General features: G+C 42.6%; 1 protein-coding gene across 1 annotated transcript in view; it reads right to left on the reverse strand.

Moving 5' to 3' along the window:
* LOC148542661 (uncharacterized) overlaps window positions 1–7,228 on the reverse strand; it is a 68,226-nt gene extending 60,998 nt beyond the window's left edge. Inside the window, exon 1 of the mRNA XM_088467602.1 lies at window positions 7,212–7,228. Coding sequence (XP_088323728.1) covers window positions 7,212–7,228 — 17 coding nt within the window. The remainder of the gene's footprint in view (window positions 1–7,211) is intronic.
* Between the last annotated feature and the right edge of the window lie 13,383 nt (window positions 7,229–20,611).

Below are 20,611 nucleotides of genomic sequence, written 5' to 3' on the forward strand. Positions count from 1 at the left end.
ATCACAGATACACTGAGCCGTGTGACGTCATCACATCCGGCATTCTGGGACGGATGTGAGAAGAGTGTTTGAGTTGATGTTAGAGAAAGGTAAGCAATAGTGTACCAGGAAATATAAATGGGCGCATGTGGCGGAATGGCAGGTGCGGTGGCTGGGAAAGGAGAGCATTTGGTGTGGACCAGGAGTTGTTGTACTTGAAATGGAAATGTTAAATTACGTAATCTAGTCCTGTTTTATCATGTAATATAAGAGCGGGGAGAGGGAGTATTATGGTAGGTGATGGATCCCCACACTTAGATAATGATTCCCCCCCCCAGTAATATCCGCCACCTCAGTGAGGCAGTTGCAGTCTGTGACTGCACTTGCTACACTGTGACTTGTAGTCCATCCCACTGGAAGCGGAACCTGCCAGTCACACACAGGACAGGCAGTCCCAAGGCAAGGTGTTTTACTCCCCCTGGGACTGCCAGTCTGGGCTGTGATTAACAGAGAGCATGCTTCCAGTAGGAAGCTGCTCCTCTGTCTTTCAGCGCAGCCCTACACAGCTTCTAGGGGCTGCAACTGATGCAGTCCCTAGAAGTCAGTGTTTTGTGCATGGGCAGCCCCACCACCATTCCTCCATTGCGCAGACGACTGGACACAGCCACCCCAGGACTGTCTACTCCTCTCTGGACTAGTGCCGTGCCGTGCAGACAGCACAGGCAGTGGCAGCCCCTCTCATCCAAGAGGCTAGAAGCCACTACTGTTACTTAGCATATACTGACTAGTTTCACTAACTGATGGAACAGGCTAAAGTTTAATAAATATATATATATATATATATAGCAATCTAAGGTCCGGCACTCCAGATAAATGAAGAAATAGCAGGGGTGCCCTCACAGTAGGGTATGAAATACCGTCAGCCGCATGGCCGGCGGTTCGATTCCCATCAGCGGCAGCCCGACAGAAGCAGAGTGCGACGCAGCGGAAGCCCGACAGCGCTGGAAATCCCGATCGTGGATAGGTAAGTATCCACTAACCTAACCCCCCTAACCCTAACCCTCCTTAGGGGTGCCTAACCCTAACTTCCCCCCCAAGTGCCTAACCCTAATCCCCCCTCTAAGTGCCTAACCCTAACCACTCCCTTCCCCGCTGCCTAAACCTAAGTACCCCGGGGGGGTGCCTAACCCTAAGTCCCCCCTGGGGGTGCCTAACCCTAACCCTCCCTCCCCCTAGCCTAACCCTAACCCTCCCGGGGGGGTGCCTAACCCTAAGTCCCCCCCTGGGAGCCCTAAACCTAACCCTCCCCCCCCGCGGCTGTCCGCTCGCGGTGCCCGGCATCAGTACGATCGTGATGCCGGGCGCCGGTCTCCCAGCGTCGGGGAAATGCGGGCATCTATATCTAGACGCCCGGCATTTCACCCATGCCGGGATAAGACAGTCGGGAAGCCGGCTGCCGGTATTTAGGCAGTCGGCTTCCCGATTGCCTCCCAAATAAACAATCAAAGATGCGGCACTCCCTTGTAAAAAATCACACAAACCACAGCAGTGATAATAGAACGTTTCAGTACTTTATGTACTATCTTCAGCTATACAGTACATAACCATACATTTACCTTAAATACACCCCACTACCCAATATACAAGAAGCGCGCCAGCCAGGACACACGAGGCCAGCCGGTGACGCATCCTGATGACGTCATCAACAAGCGCATCATCAACAGCTGATCCCAATCACCTCCTCATAGCAACAAGTGAACATATACAGATAACGAGCATGAATAAAGACAACATTATCAGGCTAACAGAATCAGATCCTCAGTGATATCAGGCACGTACACATGCATCTAAATGATCATTACCCATTTAACTCAAGCAATATGGTAGCTATTGTCAATTAGCGCTGTTTTGTATTCTGTTCTTTTACACCAAGCACCAGCACCACCTTGTATAATGCTCTGCTGGATGCAGCAAATGAGTCGCCCCAATATACAGAGATGTAAATTTTTTCTTGCTTTTAATATCACCAAATTTTAATAATTCTAATAGGTGCTTGCTGCATGGGATAGGATGGTGATGACACCATTTGGACAAGGTCACTACGCACATGGCACAAGTACACATTGCTGGAAGCCGGGGCCACAATGTGTACTTGTGCCATGTGTGTATTGGCCTGTTCAAACTGGCGTCTGACCCACCCTATCACATACAGCCAGCTTCCTATGGGGATTCATAAAATTTGGTGATATTTAACTTGGTTGTTTTTTTGACTTGCTTTTAATATCACCAAATTTTATGAATTCTAATAGGTGCTTGCTGCATGGGATAGGGTGGTGATGACGCCATTTGGACAAGGTCACTACGCACATGGCACAAGTACACATTGCTGGAAGCCGGGGCCACAATGTGTACTTGTGCCATGTGTGTATTGGCCTGTTCAAACTGGCGTCTGACCCACCCTATCACATACAGCCAGCTACCTATTGGGATTCATAAATTTGGTGATAATGTTCTTTTGTAAAGTTGTTATAAACAAAGTATTTTGCACACAGTTTAGTGCACACTTTCAGTTGCCTGCAGATCAGTGCACATTGTACTAAATGAAGGATATTTTTTTCTTTGTTTTAGAAAAAAAAAAAAAAAAAAATTTTTCTTTACACAAGAAAACAAAGTGTGGTTTTTTTTTTAACTTACCTTGCCGGAATGATGACGCCCAAGGACTGAGGTGAGATGAGTGTCCCAAACTTCAGTTCTTCCAGTGACCTTCGTGTAGCCAGGTACCTTTGGGTAGCCACCAGTCTGTCTTCAGCAGGGATTGCCCTCCGCCACCTTGTGTCCTGTCTCTTGATGTGGGGGGTCACCAGATGCAGCAATTCTTGGAAGCTGGCGTCATCCATGCGCAGGTAGTTCCGATAGTCGTCCGGGTTGTTCTCCTTGATCTCCATCAGCAGGGACATGTGAGAGCGGGTATCCCTTTGTAGCAATCACTCCTTAGTCCAGCATGCTCTCGTCCTTCTTTGCTGGGCCCTCTTCCTAATCTCCCGGACCCCAGCTTCAGCGACCAACACTCTATACTGATAGGGACGCATCAGTACAGAATTCAGGAACAGGATAGAATGCAGGTCGGTAGCACACACTTGCAGGTAGAATAAACTTTGTATAAGGCAAGCCAAATACAAAGAGCACAGTAGCAATGTACAGGATTCAGCAGGAATACACCTAGCCTCATCTAGTAGCAGAGCAGAATGTACACAGAGTTTAAAGGGTGCCTGCTTTTTATACTCCCTAGCTAACCCCTCCCATTGTTATGGCTATTTAAATTTCCCACCAATAGTCAAGAGCCTGTTTTATTTTTTTTTTCAACTCACGATTTGTTATGGCCAATCTCACGATACATACGATCCGATAGATTGTGAGATCGTAAGACAGATTGGGTGTCTTTTCTCCAAAATCGTGATCACGACAGCAAGGGAGCTCCTGTGAAAGTTCATGGGGAAATTGGCCATAAAATCATATCGTGAGCACATCGGTATATGTGTGGGCACCTTTAGGGCCCGTTTCAGACCCGTTCGCTAGGCTGCATTCGCACGTAGCCTGCCGATGTTTGCTATCTGCGCATGCATATAAGACACAGTACGCGTGCGCGAACCAGTCCATGCGATCGCGAAGCGATCGTCCCTAGCACGTAGACACTCCGCAAGCATGAGTGACAGGTCAGGCCATTTGTGGGTGGTGACGGGGTGGTTGATGGCAATGGGGGGGTGGTGGTGCGAACGCTGGCGTGTCTGTGCCTCTGAACGCCATTTCAGGGCAGGACAATTAAGACGCAGAGTCAGCATACACGTCAAATAGCTGAATTACACACTGAAGCACTCGCAGTGCTTGCGGTAGGGTATGGTCAGCCACAAGTGCTGCATATGGGTCCGATGTTACTCGATGTTACAGATTGTTTAATACACTTCCTGGAGATGATGTATGTTACTAAAGGAAAGTGGGCATCTTGTGACAGGCTGGTGGGTGTCCAAATACATACTGCGATCGCACGGCAAGACATAGTGGGCGTGCTAATTTCTTGCTAGCGATCGCTGGATTTGCATACTTTGGCTTCTGACGGCTGCGTGCGAACGCATCCTAGCAAGCGGGTCTGAATCAGGCCCTTAGTTCTATAGCTCATATGCAGTCTCATGTCAGACGCCAAAGCGCTTATTTTCACAAATAGTTCATCTGGAAATATTTCATGGCATGTCATGGCACAGATGGTATACTAAACAGTCTGCCTCTCTTTCAGGCCATCTGACACAAAGTGATGCACCTTTTGAATAAGGCTGATAGGCAGTGGTAGGATGTTTATATCTCACCACTAGACTTGCGGCTCCCGTTGTATAAGTTAAAGGGGCTGATATCAGTAAACACCGGTTATTCCAAGAATCGACGTCTCTACGTGTTTCTCCACCTATAGCAGTATGGGCAGCTTCCTCAGGAGACAAGGAGCCCTAAGGAGTTCCAGTACACATCAGCAGATGATTGCTCAACCAATGCAGGGGTTTTATTGGTGTTATATGAGATACAGCCATGCTCACTGTTATACACTGGTTTCATGGTGCACAGCTTTAATGGAGCTCTTGAGTTGTATATCTGGTGACCGGGTAGTGCTACAGGAATGCTGAAAGCTATTGTGGGTGGCAGTAATACCGTGGTCTCTCTGGAGCTTAGTGGGAGACTGTCTCCAACTGTTACACTCAACACAGTGACAAGATGGTGCCGCGCATGTACAGTAGTTAAGTCTAGCAGCCAGTGTGCTCAGTAGTGCTCTCCACTTTCAACAGTGCTCAGTGTATAAAATATGCGTGATAGCAGCACAGATAGTACCATGGTTAGCATTACTGCCTCACAGCACTGAGGCCTTGGGTTCGATTCCCACCACGGCCCTGTGTGGAGTTTGTATATTTTCCCTGTGAGTTTCTTTTGAGTACTCTGGTTACCTCCAACACTAGTAAAATATACTATTAGGATAATGGTCTCCCAAAAATTAACCCTGGTGTGCATGTGGTAGGGAACAAAGACTGTAAGCTGATGTGATTGGCTAAATATTCTCTGCAAAGCACTGCTGGATATCTTAGCGCTAAATAAATAACTGATAAATAACTGGTATTAAATAATAGCAGTGTGGATCACATGTGATGCTAGTGTTACATGTATATAGTGATCAGTGTGCATCAGGTGAGTGATATCAAGGTGAGTAGTATGTTTCACGTGTGTGATCTGTGTATAGGTAGTAGTGTGCAACAGGTATGAGATATCAGTGTGACTGTGACCTGTGTCCAAAATATTATCAGTCATGTGATATCAGCATGATCTGTGCATGGTGCTCTGTGTTTATTAGCTATGTGATATTAGTATAGAGTTGGGCAATATATATTGTCTTGAGACAGAGTCTGAATCCGTGCAAAAAGGGCACATATGCACCTACAGTGCCCTCTCCTGCTGTAAGCTTGAAAAGTGCTCATTTGAGAAATCGATTATTTTCTTCCGAGGTATAGCCTATCAGGCTTTAGCTTACTGATGCTTCTGAATGAAGTAAAAAGAATGTCCGCTAGCCTCTGGTCTTGAGGGTACACAATGTTTCTTGAGGTTTGCTAACTACTACAAGCAGATCTTCACCCAATAATGCCTTAACTTGCAAAGGACCAAATCCTAAAGTTTGGTCATCTGAAGTCATGCAAGTTTATAGTTCCTTAAGAGGCCTCTCTCTCTACACCAGTATTGAATCAGCCAGATAATTCAAGACTATTCTTTCTGGAGGTGAACACATTCTCTTACGGAGTCACAGCAGTGCTTTACCATTGGCAGGGCTCAGGCAAATTCTCCCATGTGGGTTCTTTTGCAAGAATTTTTCACTTGTTATAGGGGACAAAAAATTGTAAGCCATAAACTTAGCCTTAGATGAATGGCGTCATCTGCTGGCGGGCGCAGGATTCCCCATACCCATCTACTCCAATCATAAAAATGTTTTATATTTACAATCTGCTCAGTGTTTGAAGCTAAATGATCTCTATCCTTTGCCCACTTTCATTTTATTATTACTTTCTGTCATAAATCAAAAATAGTAAGGCTGATGCTCCACTCTTCCAACACTACAGTTGAAGATAACTCTCGAACCAAAAGCTATACTAAAACCAGGAATTGTTCCAGAAAACAAAATCTCCCGGTGACGATATATCGCAAGTATAATCGCCAGAAATAATATTTTGTGAACTATGAAGTCCTTTAATTGAACTGTGTGTGTCTAGAAGGGCTGAGGTATTGCCCCACCTCTTTTGAAGATAGGCATTCAAGGAAGAGGGGTTGATAATGATCTATGGCCCTCATTCAGAGCCGTACGCTCTGAGCAGAGCGCACGCTCTGAATGAGGGCCGGGCTCCATTTTCATGGAGCGTCCTCCTGGACGCTCGTATAGCTGTGGGTCACCACCCACAGGCTATACGAGCGTGCATTGTGATGGTCGCGATGGTCGAGACCATCACGACCATCGAATTTGCGAGCCGGAGCCTGCGGTTGAGGTTTTCAACCGCAAGCTCCGGAGTGATTTTGGCTCTATCAGAGCCAAAATCACTCCCACTGACATCACTAGTGATGTCAGTGGGCCGGCTTCTGATGGGAGGCGTTCCCGTGGGAACGCCCCCGTCAGGGAGGCACGCCCCCGGCACGCCCACCAAAGGGGGCGTGCTGTCAATCAACATTGACAGCACGCCCCCTTTGATCGGACACAACGAGCGAAGGACTTTCCTTCGCTCGTCGCATCTGGCGCATGCGCACGACGGAGCTCCCTCCGTCGTGCGCATGCTCAGTCTATAACATCGACCCACTTGCGAGCGGACAGCCGCTCGCGAGTGGGTCTGAATCAGGCCCTATGTCCTGTGATTTGAGGAGTGATATATAACTGTGTGTCCTCTCTTTTTATGACCCCTGAAGTCAGTGTCCTGGATCAAAAGCCCTAAAAACCAGACTTATGTCACTTTAGTGTTACGTCTAAAGATTTTTGTTATGTTATAGGAGCTGAGATAAGAATTACTTTGACTAGTTGGGTAAAATGTGAAATATTGTCTTGTGTCAGCTGAAGAGCAGAATGTGTACAAGTCACATAATTTATTAATAGCTGGCATTGGGAGAGTTAATCAGAAAGGTGGGGGCTAGGAGGGCCCCTGCGCAGATAAGAGTGCAACTCTCCCTACCCAGCTTGTTCACTCATTGAGGATCAGACGGAAGTTCTGGGAGAGCATCAGGATATTCCTGTGGGTGAGATCCCCCACCCTATGAGTAGTGCTAAGAACTTTAGTGTAAGTGTCTTAGGGACTCGGAATTATTTCTTTCTTTTATTTTTTAAGAAAATATTTGCATTATAATCTGTCTGTCATTTTATTAATATTTTTGGAACTAAGCCTTGAAAATATTTTTTGGATTAAACACATTTAATCTAGCATATATGATTTATTATTAATCTGGTTGGAGATCGCAGACCTCTGGAGAACTGTGTGCGTGGTGGCAGAACAACCGTGTATTTTGGTAAGTGACTGCGGTGCACCGGCATCACAACCAGCTGATCCAGATTGTTGTATCTGCAAGTCGGCCCGGATTCATGACAAATTGGTGGCAAGCGGTGGGATAATAATTTTTATTTTTATAAGAACTTGAGTCATTTAGTTGTGTGGTTCTGGATAGGATCAGCATTCTAATTGACCGAAGAGTACGCTCAAGGCTTTTGATATTTTAAAAGACATACAATGAAAAATACTTTCTGCCTCCCCCCTTCTCTTTGTTTTTTCTTTTCTATATTTATTTGGCAAGAAGTGAGATCCGAGATGGCCACTGGGTACAAGCATCTAAAGAAGGATGAGCTTTGTGACCTATGTGAGGACAGAGGGATTGTTGGCACCCACAAGAGCAAAGATCTGCTGATCCAAGCACTCCTCGAGGCAGATAAGGGCCAGGATGCTGGAAAGGATAACGCTGAGGCAAACTTTGTTGGGAGAAATCCTCTGACACTGGACATTACAACCGATACTAGGGAAAGGTTGGATACCTTTGCTAGTTCCAGTGAGGTTATGGCCTTGGATAAATGCTTGCAAAACGCCCTCAAAGATTTGGGGGAAAATTACTTTTTTTTGCTCCTGCAAAAAGCAGTTCCAAGCCAGGGAAGCGGCGGAACGTGCTGCTGCTAGGGAAGCTGCCCAGGAGGTTGCAGAACAGGAAGCAGTGGAACGGACGGCTGCTAGGAAAGTTGTAGAATGCCAAGCAGAGTGCTTATACCAGCTGGAGCTGGCTAGGCTGCAGTATCAGCCTGCAGCTAGAGACTAACATGTCACTCACCCAGAGAATTTCCTTGTGTTGGAACCTGAGCTGAGAACCCAATCAGCTTCACAGGATCAGAGTGAGCACGTTGTACCAGATCCCTATGATCCATTTCCTATGATGAGTATGGCAGAGCTGATTGAAGAATGTCAGCTGCAAGGTGTCCCCTGCCACAGCAATACTCATCGTGATATAATCCAGCGGCTAATCAGCGCACAGGACGATGGGTCCAATGCCTTCAGCCGGTATCGCAATGTGATTCTGAATCCGCCTTGTAAGATGAGTTTTGAGGAACTGCTGGACTTCCTGGAGGAGTGTTTTGAATCCGCTTTCGAAGAAGTATGGTTTTGGAAGAACGCCATACCCCATTTTGGCAAGACCAGTGTCGCCGGGTGGATGCTGAAAGGCACCACCTGCAACAGCTTATTTCACAAGCTAGAGAAGAAGCCACCCAGCCTACCGAGGTGGCCCACAAGGATGCCCTCACCAGCTACAGTCAACATGGAGTATTCTGCTGAGATATTGTGTCCGGAGCCCAGTTCACGCTGTTAAGGAAAGCTGATGGTACTAGCAGCTTACCACCACAGGATGCCCAGAATGTGCTACTGGGGGAGGCTGTTTTTAAAGAGGACATAATTGTTCAGAATCCTATTACTATGAGAGAGGTGGAAATGTCTGCAAATAATCCCATAAATGTGTTAGTGGACACTGAAGTTGGATGATTATTATCTCAATATGTTCCTGCAAATGTTGTTCCTGCTATCTCTATTGCTTCTATTGCACCGTGTGACTCATCTCAGGTAGTATGTGTTCATACTGAGTCTTGCAATGTTGTGACTTTGTGTAAAGAACCTGAAATGCTCATTGATCCTTTTGCATTTTGGAAGGTGACAGAGACATGTGAAGATGATGACATTGCTGATGTTGGTAATGGTGCGATCATAATACAAGTTAACCCTATTTTCCCCCAGGTGAATTATGATGCGTATAACAGTAGTGAGGACAAAAATATTGCTGATCTGTCTGTCCCAGAAACTAACCCTTTGCAGATTCCCAGTGCAGAATCTAGGCAGGCCGAAAAGCGTTACATTGCAATATGTGTGATAGGGGCTCAGCAAATGATTTGTTAACTGTTCCCTTATCAGTATTTGAGGTTAATACTGTATGCAACAATGAGTCCAATGTAACCCCTTCATTTACAGTAATGACCCGGCCCACAGCAGCACAGAGGGGCTGTGAGTTAACCCTTGCAGGTGTGTAAACCAGCTCAATAGAGGTTAATCCCCCTCAACCCCCCTCCCTCCTTGTACACAGTTCTATCTCAGACACTGAATTGGGAAAGGGTGGGGCAGCTGCTGCCCTAACTCCTCACAATGACCAGGTATTCCAGAGGGATGCTTTCAAAGCTGAACAGCAAACTGATCCTAGCCTGGAATCTGTAAGAGCAAGAGTTAGCCGAGCAGGTCAGAAAGGGAAACATGATAGACTCAGCCAGGAATACCAGGAAGGGAAACCAGATATAATTTTTGTGGAAAATTAAATATCTTGGGAGAGAAGTGTCAGGGTTGTGCAACAAGGTGTAGTTACTGGCATAGCTGAGTCTCCTACTGTATATGGTACTGGTGAAGTCCCTGGTGCGAATGATCTGGAAAAGTTACAAGTACCAGGGATTGATGGTAACGAAATGTGTAAACATGTGTCTGATGTGATTCCAGCCATAATAATAAGTACCAGGGAGGAAGCAGCACAGAAGAGCTGTGCAGTAATCACTGAAGGAATGAGCAGTGGTCTGCTAGCAGTCACAGAGGACAGTAACCTTGTGTTTCCAAAGTCTCTCCAAACTCACACACAGACCCTCATTCCAGCAGATCCAGGAAGACAGGAAGTTTTCAAGATGGAATCTGGTAGGGTCAGTAATGTGTTAGAGTCTACCCCTGTTTGTATGGCAACTGATGGTCCAGGGATCAGGGCCAAAGTATATAGTTCCCAGTATGTGATGCATCTCTGTGCTAAAGCTAAAATACAAATGACCTTACTTAAAAAAGCTACTAATAACATTTATGAAATATCTAAGATGCAATATAACCACACCTTATTTTGAATACTGAAGCCCTCTGTAGAAGTTGCATGAAACGCAAGGCGGTATGGTCATGACATTCAGGTTTGTGGTTAAGTCTACCTGGCTGGCCTTGTCCTCTTACAGACACAGGTGCTCCATACCCATTCATACCCCTTCTTGTCACCTTTAATAACCTTATTCATATTGAAAATAACACAAACATTTGGTAAAGAGAGACTTCAATTTATATGTATATATGGACCACCCTTTTTTAATCGGACATTTCTGATGTATAAAGCAGAACTTCTCTAAGCTCCCAGTTTGCTATGACAAAGACCTTAACAAGTTGAAAACACACTGGGATGAGTGCATTGGCTTTCACTACCATTTCCAATTTGCTTAGAAGTCCTTTGTGGACGATCAAAAACACCACTTACATTTTCTTTCTGGAGTCTGGTGAGAGGCCAATTTAGAATTGCTTGAAAGTGTTTACTGATATGCAGTAATTTTATGTCATGTTTACAAATGTATTTCAATTGGTTCATAAAATATCTGTACTTTTATAAAGGTTAGTCCACTATAAAAAATTTTATTGGGGTAAATACATTTACCTGAATTTTTGGGAAGTCCCATACTGAATTCTATTATTAAAGAAATCTGGAATTTGATGCTGATGCCTATAAAACTTTTCTCCCTGTTTTGGCCTCACCCATTAGAGTTCCTCCCATAATTAATTAAAGAATTACCAGAATTAATTATCTCGAACTAGTCTTCTCCTACTCCTTTAGTTTCTCCCTTCCCTGCCTCCTCATCTTCATCAATAGTGTATTTTCACCAAAGAAACCTCAATATCCTAGACACAGCCCTGTTCTTCTCCTCTTCTTGCCCCTATGCCTACCTTTTCTTGCCCTAACCAGATTCTATCCCTATTCAACCCCACCCTCACTTTTGCAATGGACTGTTCTGTTCCATCTGTTACTATCTGCCTCTCTCAGTCCATACCCCAACCTTGGTATTCCAAAATTACCTGCTTCTGCCAAAACTGCTCTCACACTGCTGAGTGCTACTGGTTGAAGTACTGTAGTGCTCTCAGGACAACTTTAAGCCACTTCAAATGCATCCTTTCCTCCTACAGCTCTGCACTTTCCTTCCAAGCTATTTTATTTTAATCATTTAATTTCCTCCCACTCTTACAATTCTTGCCACTTATTCATTACCATCAGAACCTCCCTCTGCCCCATCTGTTTCTAAGCCTATTCCCACTTTGATTTTTTTCATCTGACTTTGTGACCCATTTTACATCCAAAATAGATCATATCACCTGAGATATCACATCCATTTGATCTCCCACTGTCTCACTACTATCTTTCATCTACTGCCATCCCTTTCCATCTTTTTTCCCCAACTAATTTACCCTTGACCCCATTCCTTCTCAGTGCCTCAATTTTCACTCTCTTGACTCCTTCTCCCAATTTGTCCACCTTTTCAACATGAGCCTCTCATCTGGTATGTCCCCTCCTTCTTCAAAAAAACCCTCTCTTGACCCATATTTTATCTTTAATCACCTCCCAATTTCTTGCCTTTCTTTTGCCTTCAAGATCCTTGATTGGCTTGTCTATCAATGCCTTAACACTTTACTCCTAAGGGTATATTTACTAAAGTGAGAGTTTTTAGTAGTGGAGATGTTGCCCATAGCAACCAATCAGATTATACCGAACATTTAACTAGCACATTCGAAAATATAATAGCTAGAATCTGATTGGTTGCTATGGGCAACATCTCAACTTCTAAAAACTCTCATTTTAGTAAATGTACCCCCTAGTCTCTTCTGGATCCACAACAATCTGATTTTCATTCCCTCCACTTGACAGAAATGCCATTTTTAGGACCCCTGGTGATCTCCTCACTGCTAAATCCAAGGATCACATCTCTCTAATCATCCTACTTGACCATCTGCTCTCTTTGATACTATGGACCATCCTCTTCTCCTTCAAACACTCCACTCTTTTGGTCTATGTGACTGTGTAATCTCATGGTTGACTTTCTACTTCTCTAACTACTCCTCATCTGTCTCTTCCTCTGACTTGACCTCCCTCTCTCCAATTGTATGTTCTTAGGCCCCTTCTCTTCTATAATTTCACCTACTTACTTTTATCAGCTATGTTGGTCTCCAATACCACTTCTTTGCTGAAATTACCCAAATTTACCTCTCATCTGAGTCCTGTTTTGTGTTTCTGTCTTTCTAATATCTTCTCCTTGATGTCCCAGCAGTTTCTCCAACTCAAAATATCCAAAGCAGAACTCATTGTACTCTTCCCATTAATAAACACCTTACCTTACCTTCTCATTCTATTGACAGTACCATTATCAATTTTGTCACCCAAGCCTGCTACCTGAATTTAACTCTTCTTCGTTCTTCACTCTCCTCATCCAGTTTAACTCACGAGCATGCATTTCCAAATTTTCAATATTTCTAGAATCAAACACTTTCTCAGCACTGATGCCACCAAATTGCTCATCCATGCACTTATAATTTCTCATTTGGACTACTGCAACCTCCTCCTACCTGCCCTTCCACTCAGTCACGTGTCTCAACTTGACTCTATCTTTAATGCTGCAGTCCATCCCTATAACCTCTCCCAAATCTGTGTTGGCTTCTTCCCTCTGCCAACTCCTTCACTGGCTTCCAATTCATCTCGGGGTATTAGTTAAATTTGTAGCCCTAACATATAACACCCTCAAAATCACTCCACAACCCCCTACTGTACATCGCCAATGTAATTTCTATTAATATTTGCCTAACCTGAAAATGGGTATATCTCTTTCAATATACACAACTTCATGAACCCTTAAGACTCACCTTTCCTGCCTATTAGCCTTCTTCATTACACCTTAGTCTTCTCATCTGACACTCCACCTATTCTCTTTTTCAATTTACCCTGCTGGTTTCTTTTTCAATTTACCCTGCTGGTTTCACCTTTCCCTCTTAGACTGTAAGCCTACACAGACAGTACCCTCATCCCTTATTCTCTCCTCCTAGCACTATCCCTGTCACCAGTACCCCCTTATCCCCTGTCTCCCATTCCCTACTAACATATTTGATCATCTGCATCTGCCACCTTAATTAGCACATTTTCAATACTTGCTTTTACAAGCCATAAAGAATCTTTCTACCTTTCCCCTTACTTCTCCCATTGCTTCCACCTTATGTTTGGTTCTATCATTTTGTTATAGTTATCCTATGAATTGATGTACAGTTATTGTGACACATTGTGGTCCCTGTAAGAGTGTTGATGACCTGTTTTTGATCTGGACAGGGACTGAGGAACAGTTTGTGAACTTTATGTCTATACATAATAGATCAGGTAGCCCTATTCTATTTACTTATAATAAATTTTTTAGACGTGGCTGTCTCTCTAAATGAAGGTGTGCTACTGTATCTAAAACTCTTTATCAATATCTTACAGATCGCAACACTCTGCTGCATGCGAGTAGCTTTCATCCAAAACCTTGTAAATACAGCTTGCCTTTTTCTCAATTCGTTTGAGCTAGGAGAGTTTGTAGTGATCCAACAGTAGCTGAGCAACACATTAATGTGATAATGAGCAAGTTTGAAGAGAGCGGCTATGATAAGAGACCTATGCTGAAAGCTAAGGAATGTGCTATTTTGATCCCCCACCAGCAGTTGTTAACGAAGACAGAGAAGAATAATGTCAAGAGACGTATCCCATAGGTTAATCATTATAGCTCTATGAGCATTCTAGTCAGACAGACGGCCAAGCAATTGTGCCATATCGTACAGTCCGATGCTACTTTAAATCTTCATGGAATTGATATTATGCCCCGATACATGAGAAGGCGTATTATAAAGGACTGGGTTATGAAAACAGACATTACCGGGCTGCAACATAAACATGGTGAGCAAATACACTTTATGTCATCTAGGCCTGGGTGCTACAGGTGCCTGGGGTGCCTTACATGCAGATATATGCAGACAGGCATTATTTTTAACCATCCACACAGTGGAATGCATCTGATGATTTGCCATAGGGTCACATTTACAACCAGGTTAATTGTGTACCTCATTACATGTCCATGCGGCCTCAGTTATGTATGAAAGACAGGGAGAACATTATGAGAAAGAATGGCTGTACACCGCTCTTCTATTAAACAGGCGATTGAGAGTTGAGTTAGCGATCACCCAGTAGCCTGGCACTTTGTGTCTGCCTGGCATAATTTGTCAACTCATTATTGATCACATACCAACTAAAATACGCTGAGGTGACTGATCTCAAAAGTTGTTAATATGTGAGGCCCAGTGGAGTCTTAGATTAGGGACTTTATCAACCAAAGGGTTAAACAAGAATGATGGTCTACATTGCTTTCTAAGATGTTACATTATTCATATGACAGTGATGATTTCCTCTATTGGAAGTTTGGACATAAGGGAGTTTAGGGAGTAAAGGAGACGTACAACAGTTTTTCTGTGTATTCATAGGTTAGGTGGTAGCTGTTACATTATATGTGTTTTATTATTCTTTGTAACTTTACTGTGCAACAATGTATTTATGATAATTGGATGCAGCCGGGCTGTTGGAAACAGACCAATGGGGTCATTTGAAGGCGTCCTCGTTGGGACTGGGGGACTGGCTGCACATGTGGGTGAAGGTGATGGTTTATAAGGTTGGTACATTTGTTTGTATGTTTTATGGCCTGATGACGAGACAATAGAGTATCAAAACAACGATTATACTACTGCCTGTGTCGGTGTATGATTTTCTGACTGCCGCCTCTTGCCTACCGTATGTTGGATCCCAGGTTGGGGTACCTAGTAGAGCACCGGTGAAAATCTATTTGGAGATTCAGGTGTGCTGCCCGTCAATTTATATATATGTATACCTTTGGCATGCTTTCTTAAGTAATATTAGGAGTTTTTAGGCTTCTTTAATATGTTGTCCATTATGTACTGTATTTTCTTCATTTCTGTTAATACAGCATATGGCTAGATTGAACATCACTATGCTTTATTTTCTGGTCACATACTTGTTTTTACAGAGTTACTTGCCTGATTGTTATTTGGCCATTTGTTATTTGTTACTTTGCCTGATTGTTATACTGCCATTTAGATGTATCTTTTTATATGTCTATATCATCTTGTTTTAGAATGACTTTATGTCTATTAATCAGTGATGGTTGAGGCAATTGTTGCTCACCGATTCTTGATATGCTTCCTGTATATGTCACTATGGTGATTGTTACTATAGAATCTGTACACAATGACGTACGTTGCGCTGATGCACGATGACGTCATGTGTGAGCGCCTACCTTTGATGTGCGTGGAAGGCGGGTTCACACGTTGGGTGGAGGGTATAAGGTAAGAGATGTTTTTACTATGTATATGCTTCTTGACGAAATTCTGTTTATAGAATGAAACGTTGAAGTCACCTTGTGCGCTTGTGTCATTTCTTCCTTTGCTGTGCCGTGAGTGCCACTCTTCTACCGATATCTTTATGCGTGATTGCATTGTGGAGGCACCCTGCTGCAAGTACATTTAATGAGGTAGTGCCAGATCATTTGACTGAATGTTATGGAACATGCCTTGCAGCACCGGGGAATGAACCAAGTCAAGGCGGCCCTGCTATTTATTCTGTTCTCTATTCAGTGAAGTGAACTTTATTTTTATTGTTTGTTTTTTGCACTATTAGTTTTTGGACACTTATTGGTGATTTTAGTGCACTACTGGAATATATCTACATATAATATCTAATTGTGTGCACACTTTTTTTGTGCTCATATACTTGGGCATTCTACTGTGGATTTCTTCAGCTCAGCTGATCATGGATCCTACTCCAGATAGTGACCAGATTTTTGACCCCTTGACTTTACCACAGTATAAGCTTCTTATCTTCTCAGAATCTGATGCCAAAGCCATCCTACGTAAAGATGAGCTCTTTAAACAAGCAGAAGCCTCGTCTATTGACTCATTACACAGATATTTGATCAAACTTAAAAAGAAAGAAATAGATTTTAACTATCATGCTATCTCCTTAAGTGATTATTATTGCTCCAAAAAAATCCCCCGGGTTTTTACAGTACGCAACTGCCCCACTATAGGAAGGTTTGACCCACAGTTTTGCCATAAATGGATTGCTATTCTCAACAAATGCTCACTCGACCTAATGTTATTAGTGATAGAACAATCCAATAAAGAGATTGAGATTCTTAAAGATAAAATATTACATTTTGAGACTGTCCATTTATCTGTCCTGAAATCCGACACTGAGGAGGATTGGATAGGCACACTTAATGCCCAATTAACTAATTAAAATGGGAACTGATTAAATTTAAGAAGGACAAACTCACCAAAGTGGAGGAAGACTACGAACAACATCAAGTGTACCATTGGCTAACCGGTAATAGGTCTGGGGACACTAAACACCCTTTCTTTCATAAACATAACTATCCTAGGACAGTCCTTGACACTGACACATCTGCTGATAGTACAAGCAACCCCAGTGATACTGAGGGACAGAATAGACGACGCAGAGGACCAACTATCCCTTTAGGGGTTGTCATATGGACAAAAGGTGCCGCAAACAACGACCAAATAGGAGGGGCAGGCAGAATAGGCGACAGCGGACATGGAAAAAAGCCGCCCATGCTGCCAAAAAGGAGATAGTCTTTAATCTTTCTTAATACTCGTTATCCATACATGAGCAAAGCATTCTTGCTAAGGGTCTATCTTTTGTTCCAACTAATCAGTTTAATGATTTAAGATGGCAGAGTGAGAAGTTCCAACTGCATCATAAGCTCAAATTGAAAGACTTTTTTGTGAAAAATGAATAGTTCTCTAGATCTTCAGATGAGATCCCAGATAAATTAAATATTTTGAAAAAACCATCTACCTTTGAACCACTATCTAATAATTCCTCCATAAATACTTTTATTAGAGTTCTTGAGCAAGATGTGTCCCAGGAGATTAATAATTTTAAGCCATTTTACCCTAATTTGTCAAGTGAGGAAAGGAAAGCCTTGCGGTGTCTCAGAGACAATGACCAACTTATAATTCGCCCTGCGGACAAAGGGGGTGCTATTGTTCTCCAGGATCTTTCTGATTATTGTATAGAGATTAACCAACAATTTAATGAGCCAGGAGTATATTTAAAACTTAAAGGGGATCCGACTACCTCTTTTAAAAAAGAATTGCAAGAGATTCTCTGTTTGGCTAAAGATGCACCTCTAATTAATGAGAGGTTATTTGATATATTATTACCTGAGTTTCCAAGTTTACCTCTTTTATATACATTATCCATCCATAAGGGACTCTCCCCTCTGCCTGGCAGGCATATCATCTCGGCCCGTGGGTCGCTATTTCAACCTACTGCAATATACCTTGATTCGATACTTCAACCATTGATTTGTGAACATCCCCACTTTTTGTTGGATACCATGATGCTACTGCATGAACTTAGGAACCTTACTGACCTCTCTAATGATATGTGGCTTGTGACGGCCGACGTAACTAGTTTGTATACTATTATCCCTCATCATGAAGGTTTAGCATCGGTCAGAAGGTTACTAATAAGCAAGAATATATTTAATGTTGCACATGTGCACATTTTACTAATGTTGTTGGAATTGATACTAACTAAAAATTTCTTCTTTTTTGACAATGGGTATTATCTACAGAGTAAAGGATACGCAATGGGTTCTTCAGTGGCACCGACTTATGCTAACACTTTTATGTTTGATATTGAGGATAAGCTGTTCTTCAATGATGTTAGTGTGTCTAGTAAGATCCCATTTTATAAGAGATACATAGACATTCTTGTATTCTTCTGGTGTGGCACTAAAGTAGAGCTTGAACAGATTTTTGAAACCCATAATGCATCTAGTTGCCCAGTCAAATGTACGTTTAAAATGCATCAAAGCACTATAGAGTTCTTGGATGTGCAGATCTCATTGAGAGGCTCTAATATTAGTACTACTGTGTTTCATAACTGTCATCCTGTCAGCATGAAATCTGGGATTCCATATTCCCAAATATTAAGGGTTAAACGCATCAATAATGATTCCACTAAGGCTGAGGAACAGATTAATGTTATGATTGAACGTTTTGTCTCACGAGGCTATGGTCGTGATTATTTAATAGGGTTAAAACAGAAGGTGATGCAGATTGATCAGAGTGTTTTGTTAAACAAAAAACTACAAACGGTTAGTTGCGAGAAATTCCCCTGGGTGTCTCTATATAACATCTGTTCACCGGTAATTAATAAGGTATCCAAAAGACTCTGGAAATTGATCCAGACTGATAAGGATCTTGAATTAAATGACTGCGCTTTGATGCCCTGTTACTCAAGATCGAGTAACCTTAGGGATGTACTAATGAAGACCGATATCTCTGGTTGTGGTAAAACACATACTACTCACAATTTCCTGGCAAAAAACCTAGGGTGTTTCAAATGTCTTTGTGTGACCTGTAGGTATTTGCTTACCGGAGATGTTTTTTACCATCCACACTCCGGGAAAGAGTTGCATATTAGGTTCCATTTAACTTGTGAATCCTCCTATGCAATTTACCAGATTATTTGCCCTTGTGGCTATACGTACATCGGTAAAACTTCTAGGAAGTTCAAAGAGAGGATGGGTGTACATCGCTCCTCTATTAGAGCAGCCCTGTCTAGTGGTAGCAGTGACCAGCCGGTGGCCAGGCATTTTATTGAAGCCGGGCACGGTCTGGCTAGTCTTCGATACCGCATGATTGATCACATCCCGGAACCTAAAAGAGGTGGTGATCGTAATACTGTAAGCTTTTATTGAGACGTGAAGCCTTCTGGATACACACCTTAGATGTCATAGCCCCCAAAGGGTTAAGTGAAATATTACCTTTGGCATGCTTTCTTAAGTAATTTTAGGAGTTTTTGGGCTTCTTTAATATGTTGTCCATTATGTACTGTATTTTCTTCATTTCTGTTAATACAGCATATGGCTGGATTGAACATCACTGTGCTTTATTTTCTGGTCACATACTTGTTTATACAGAGTTACTTGCCTGATTGTTATTTGGCAGGTCACACTGCCATTTAGATGTATCTTTTTATATGTCTATGTCATGTTGTTTTAGAATGATGTTATGTCTATTAATCAGTGATGGTTCAGGCAATTGTTGCTCACCGATTCTTGATATGCTTCCTGTATATGTCACTATGGTGATTGTTACTATAGAATCTGTACACAATGACGTACGTTGCGCTGATGCGTGATGACATCATGTGTGAGCGCCTACCTGTGATGTGCGCGGGAGGCGGGTTCACATGCTGGGTGCAGGGTATAAGGTAAGAGATGATTGTTACTATGTATATGCTTCCTGACGAAGTTCTGTTTATAGAATGAAACGATGAAGTCATCTTGTGTGCTTGTGTCATTTCTTCCTTTGCTGTGCCGTGAGTGCCACTCTTCTACCGATATATATATATATATATATATATATATATATTTATACTGTATATATATATATATATATATATAAATGAATCAGAACTCACTTCTACATTTAAATATCTATAGCAGTTTATGTTTAGTGTGTTTTTTTTTTTTAATAAGGCAGGAAGCTTCCCTCTTTGGCAATATAAAATGCATAATGAGGCAAATAGGCATGCTATAGATGCTATGGATGTAGAGCATGTCCTGCATATCATCTGCTGTAAACTATAGGACTATGTGGGTTTTTGCAAGGAGAAAACTTGTAGGGGCATTTCAAAAAACAGGGGTCAGGTAATTAGTTCATCTGTCCATAATATTCATATATTAGTTTTTATTTTTTAAAACTGTAGTAAAATGCATACATCTCAACAGTCCTGATTTTAGGGGTCTGTCCTGCTGTCCCACGAGTCGGTGGAGCAGAGGTTTTGGGTCGACCTACAGTAGCTCTTTGAAGTGCTGTTCTTAAAGACAAGGGGATGTTGCATGTTACCAATATGGTGAGTCCACACTCAATTTTTTGTTACATCAAGTGAAATGTTGGGGTGTATGGAAATATAATAGCTGGCATCTGATTGGTCGCTATAGAAATGACACCCTTTTTTATTTGCATTAGATTATCTAACTGTTTCACATAATACTTTCTGTAACAATTTTCTTATATCAAACAAACTGTACATAATTATGTTTATTTTGTTGTTTATGTACGCGGAGGTGGAGAGAGGGGGGAATAAAAGTGAAGAA

This window comes from Taudactylus pleione, unplaced genomic scaffold, assembly GCF_031769625.1.
Source record: "Taudactylus pleione unplaced genomic scaffold, aTauple2 ptg000010l, whole genome shotgun sequence".
Taxonomy (NCBI): Eukaryota; Metazoa; Chordata; class Amphibia; order Anura; family Myobatrachidae; genus Taudactylus; species Taudactylus pleione.